At 36.0% G+C, this 6,000-nt stretch overlaps 1 protein-coding gene across 2 annotated transcripts in view; it reads left to right on the top strand.

Moving 5' to 3' along the window:
- Positions 1–1,213: 1,213 nt before the first annotated feature.
- Positions 1,214–6,000, top strand: part of LOC112680431 (Y+L amino acid transporter 2) — a 40,687-nt gene continuing 35,900 nt past the window's right edge. The window contains exons 1-3 of one of the 2 annotated variants that reach the window (XM_025550521.1): positions 1,214–1,487; positions 3,186–3,449; positions 4,562–4,808. In XM_025550521.1, the coding sequence (XP_025406306.1) occupies positions 3,225–3,449; positions 4,562–4,808 (472 nt within the window). In that variant the 5' untranslated portion in view covers positions 1,214–1,487; positions 3,186–3,224. Of the gene's footprint in view, positions 1,488–1,516; positions 1,978–3,185; positions 3,450–4,561; positions 4,809–6,000 lie in introns of those variants that run through there. The other variant, XM_025550520.1, reaches the window with a different exon arrangement.

Below are 6,000 nucleotides of genomic sequence, written 5' to 3'. Positions count from 1 at the left end.
ATACCTTTTTTGTTTTATTAGGTGCAGAATAATAACTAAGAAGATTGGGAAGCAACATTCAAAAAAGATTCCAAATTAATTTAATAAAATAAATCTAGTTATAACTTATAGTGAATAATAATAAAATTAATTTTTTTAATAGCATATTTAACCACATATTTTTAATTTTTTGATGCGTAAGAGCACATTTTTAAATGCATATTTGATGATTTTTTAGTGCATGAAAGTCTTTGCTCTAATGATGATGTATTTACCTGGCGGCTGGAGGATATCATATTTATTGAATTTGCAATCGATCCGTTCGAAGTCGCAACCGTTGATAAACATCTGTCTCCTAGTTTGGAGTAAATAAAATACGCGCGAATTATGGTTTACATTTTATTCCCAATGACAATGGAACGCAACTGCAGTGCTAATTTGATTACTGTTTTTGACATAAGATTCTTACAGCGCCTGTAACGTCGAACAATGATGGTGTAACAATCAGAAAAATGTGCTGTAACACTCTCAACTGCTCAGAGGGGCAAATCCAGGAGAAAACGGAGGGAAGTGGAAATCGCCCCACCTTTAATTTGGTAAGTGAGCGGGCGGCAATTGATCGATAATCGATGGTCAATTTTTAGACATAATAATAAGTCTACATCGATACACTTATACAAATAGGTACCTGTACTTATACTAACCTAACCTAACATTAAACGGGTATCACGTATTTATATGTTATGCGAGCGCGGCGACCAATTTTTTTTCATAGATGGAACGCTTATGTTTCGCCACGCATCCGTAATTCAAACTAGTCTGCGTCATTGAAAACGCTCGAGTCCGGGAAAAACAGCAGGGGCAGGGGCAGGGAAAGCCTCATTCATGCTCCGACACGCCGAAAAGCACCGTGGTACACACCCTGTACGCGCCAACGATTGCGGGACAGGGTTGGCAGAGACGGTTCGTAGTCGTAATAATTGTTGTCACGCGAGGTGGTAGACGGCGGTTAGGTTACGGGATGGTGGTCGCATCGGGCAACGACGACGACGATGCTGCTGCTGCCACCGTTACGATGTCCAAAGGGATCGTGACGCGCGCGCCCGCGAATCGCCGATATCCCGACGCAGACGCGCACGGCTGCGCGGGAGCGTGACGGGGTCGTAGCGGTCGTGGGGGGGGGGGGAGGTGACACGGGCGTGTAGCGTCGGGAAACGGACACCGGAGTCGCGGTTCGCCCGTTGCTCAGTAACGCGCAACCGAACCGTCGGCCCAGCAGACGAGACGACGCCACCGCCGCCGTTTTTTCCACGCAATTGTTTTGAATGAATCGCGCGCACGCCCGGACCGAGCGCGGATCGTCGGTAGCCGCCGTGGCAGTGCGGCGCGACGCGGTAACGGCGCGGTAACGGCGCGGTATCGTGCACCGTCGAATCGCGCACCACCGGCACACCATCATCCGTCCGGCGGCTCCGGACCTCGGGCGTACCAGCTCCGCGATGCGTTCGGTGAGTACACGCGACGTTGCGTAGCGCCGTTTTTTCCGGTTCTCCCCGGGCACCGGTAGCCAGGGTGGGGGGTTCGGCGATTCGTCGGAACGGCGGAGCGAGTGGGGGGTAGGTGCGGTCCCGAGCGATTCGCGTTCACAGTTTCGGCAACGGATCATCCAACCGTCGTTTTTTCGTGGACGAAAGCCCAGTAACAGTTCGGACTTACCACTGGCGGTACGCCGCGTGCACGGTAGGCAGAGAAACCGTCGAGAACTCGAAACGATATCGGTCAGGAAGTGTTCAAAGGTCGTCGTATGCTGACCGTAATTTCTGAGTTTACGACGTTTCGAACATCGTTTTTTTTCACGTTTCCTTTACGATGATCGTAACACGTACGTGCACCGCGATCGTTCTGCACCGTGTAAAGTTCTCGTGGTGAACCGAGTAACAGTTGGTCGAGGGTACCGCTAATTTTTATATCGTACCGATTCCAATTGCTGAACAAAAAGTAAATCAACAATTTTTTTACTAAATTTTATCTATAAACTTATGGTTTGGCCCCATTTTCCAAAAGGGTACTCGTCTTGAATAGTTCCAGTTTATTTTCCGTCTTTGAACAGCGCAGTACGTGTTGGATAAACTTTTCGATGATGTTAATGTCCATAATCATATAAATAATTAAATTTAAATTTTATTAAATTTCTGTGTTATAGCCTCTAGTTGAATTTTTTAGTTAATTTATTTCAACGTTTCGTATTTATACTTATGTATATTTGACTAACAGTACACGCATACACATAGATATTTAGTTAGAATATGTTTATAAAAAATCTACAATATTAAATCGTGAATTTTTACTGTCTGCAATACGTCGTGTTGATTTGATCTTAATCAATACACATTTTTACATTCATTATGTCGAATATAAGTTTTTTCTTATTTTATAAGCTGTATTAATAGTTGCCTATACGCTTTAAAAATAAAATATACATTTTTCAACAGTCGCATTCGGTGATCGAAAGGTGGAGAAGACGCATAAATAATGTCAGAATTATAGTAAATTGTTACTCGGGTGGTGAAAAATAATTGCTATCAATTATTGGAACTAGAAGTTAAAGATTAAATAAAAAACACACGAATGATTCATTAATTCGATTTTAATTTATAAATCATAATGTAACCACAGAAGTTTAATCTATTGTATGATGTCATTATACTTCAAATTAATAAAGAATATATTAGTGTTCTGATGAAACCATTAGTTATCATAAAACAGTAATGAATTGTGTCTAATTGCCAGCTTATAAAATATTATAATATTGTATTTATTTGTATTATATTATATGTAATTTGCAATATATTGTATGTGATCAATGAGTAATCTAATATTGAACACTTGTCTTTAGACAATTTAATAATAAAATGCGCTATACGTTTTTTTTATAATAATAGCAAAACGAAAATTAATAATTTAGTGTTCATCGAAAACATTTAACGTTAATTGAAATGGTTAATGCAAGTTATTATTCTTTTTTAAATCGAATATAGAACGACCTGTTGACGCGGGAAAAGTATATATTTTTAAATGTTTTCAATTTTCATTGAATTTATACTTTACATTTTAATTGGCTAATAATAATTAGCTGTCAAATACAACCAAACGTATTTTGTTAATGTTTTCTTAAATGTATTTTTTAAAACGTTTTCTATTCGTAGATCCAAATTCATCAATAAAACAATAAAAAAAAAAAAACCATGGGAGCAAAAAGCAAAGAAGAAGGCGTGGCGACGGACGCGGCGCCAGTCGAAGACGAAAGTATCAAGTTAAAGCCCAAAATGAGTCTATTGAATGGTATCACCGTCATCGTAGGCAGTATAATTGGATCAGGAATATTCATATCACCGACGGGCGTGTTGGAGAACACTGGATCCGTGAACGCTTCGTTAATCGTTTGGGTTCTGTCCGGTGTATTCTCTATGGTAAATAATAAATAAAACCGTCTATACGTCCTTTGTGCGTCGTGACGCACATATTGTTTGCGAATGGCACACGTTATAATAACGACGCATTATGTACATATTATACTTATTTATATGGTACGAAAACGTCGTTTATGTTGATTGTACTCGTTCGGGAAATCGTGTAGATAACGACGATCGTTATTTAGTTAGAAAAAATAAAAGTAAAATAAAACTAAAATTTTTATAAGAAAAACAAAGAAGGGAGAGAAATTAATTAAAACGAAAACAATAACACAGGTTTTTTTTCTTTTTGTTTGTATATTTTCTATTAAGACGAGAGCAAAATTAATATTTGACCCGTGGGAAACACATGGAATCTGGACGATAAATACGGGTTAACCAATATCAATTCGTTTCATTGCACGACGGCTACATAGAAATACTCGTATTATGTAAGCAATTGACAAGAGTTGGTAGCAATATTTTTTACTGTACACACACATGGTTCTTCGATCAAGTTATCGCTTCGTTCCAGAAAAGAACAGTGCTCAACTTGAGGGGGGACACAGGGGGACGGTTAGTACCCCAACTAATTTTCAGAAATTTTACCGTCTCCCTACAATTATTATGCTCAGCCAGTTTTGGGGACATCCTATTTTTTTAAAGTAAATAGAGTCCCCCTTCTTTAATTTTGCCAAGTCGAGCACTGGAAAGGAAGATCTGTGGCGAGAAACCATGGCAATAATAATTTAAGAAATAAGCGTCTTAAGTAAATCGCATATTTGTTTCTTTCGGTATAACTACGAACTATTTAAATTGTTTGGAAATATGCACACGGTAAATGCGTATACGATGCGTGGATGTAAATAAAATAACAGAATGTTGCGTTTTTCTGATATTTTTCATATCTATCTATGCAAACTCGAGGCGCTTATTTGTCATTTAATATACTCACTCAAATGATTCATAATTTTTGTGCAAATTAAATTTACCAGGATAAAAAAATCTTTACCGTTGACGTCATATATATATATGTTTGTAGAATTTTGTACCTTTATATATTTATCATACACTTTTTCCTAAGTGTGGAGGCGATTTTTCACCAATTGCTATTCTTTTTGTACATTTAGGTGGGCGCGTACTGTTATGCAGAACTGGGATGTATGATATCAAAATCTGGAGCCGATTACGCGTACATCATGGAGACGTTTGGCCCATTTATAGCTTTCATGAGACTGTGGGTGGAGTGCATGATCGTCAGACCCTGTTCTCAAGCTATAGTCGCACTCACTTTTAGCTTGTACGTATTGAAACCAATATATACCGACTGCAATCCTCCCGAAGAATCAACTCGTTTGTTGGCCGCTTGTTGTATAGGTAATTATCAAAAACTATATTAATATATTTTGCAGTTTTGTCACAACGATTGAATATGCGCGATATGTGTTAAACCTATTTAAAAACAACGACACAGCGTATGTAGTTGGCCAAGCATAGCTTCAAATAATTTTTGTCAATGCGATGATTGCTTTATATAATAAATAAAAAATACCATTCAATCGCAACTATAAAATGGGATGTGAGGAACTAGCCTCTATAAATGCTCAAACTCAATAGGATATTGACTTACTTATATTTTTAGATAATTGTACGATGGAACGTGAAACTCTAGTTCTCTTAAGATTTTAGACTTATTTGTACAAATACTGCTAGCCAAATAACCTGCACTTAACTTCTGTATCTCACAATCAATCCATAATATGGATAATATTATGTTACTATTTTTGATTTTTAGTATACGTTGAATTGTGTATTTTACAAAATAATAAAAAGTACAGTTCAAAATCCATTAATTTAAAATGAACCACGATTTCTGAAACTCAATGCTTCATTATTTGAATTTATGTACATTATTCAAAAAAAATCTTTAAATTAAAATTTACATGGATATAAGTAAATTTTCCGTATAAAACACTCGATTTGACAATATATTTACCACCGCTTGGAAGTGTATTTAAATGTATCTTAACTATATCTATTTAGGTATGAATCCATTTTATAAGTGTTAATATTGATAGTTTAAAGTTTAAATGAAGGAAACAACATTTTAGTTCTCTAGTCTTTCATGTGAATTTAGCGTGAAATACATTTTATAATTTATTTTTTTAGATTTAAATTTTGAGTTTTGAACTATAGAAATATTCAGATATTTATTATTGATAAATGTGATATAATTTACTAAATTAATGAGATTAGGTTTTACATGGTTAATATTTTCTTAAAACTATATAAATTTAAATTGTATGAGAAAGCAATAAAAATATACTATTAAAATGACAGTGTACCTATACAAGAAACAAATTATGTCTTTTAAAAGACATAAGTCAGGTAAAATATATTTTAGTATCATGATTTTTTGGTTTATTAAAGTATTAAACAAATTTTAAATGTTATACCTATTTAATTTTCCCTATAATGTTCGAAATCTATGCCAGGTTGGAATATTTATAATTTAATTTTATGCTATAGTATTTGTTGGGTATAAAAATAAACTCAGTTTCAAATATGA

This window comes from Sipha flava, unplaced genomic scaffold, assembly GCF_003268045.1.
Source record: "Sipha flava isolate LNK unplaced genomic scaffold, YSA_version1 176_pilon_pilon, whole genome shotgun sequence".
Classification (NCBI taxonomy): Eukaryota; Metazoa; Arthropoda; class Insecta; order Hemiptera; family Aphididae; genus Sipha; species Sipha flava.
Note: the sequence above shows the minus strand (reverse complement) of the source record. Positions and strands in the feature narration are given on the sequence as shown.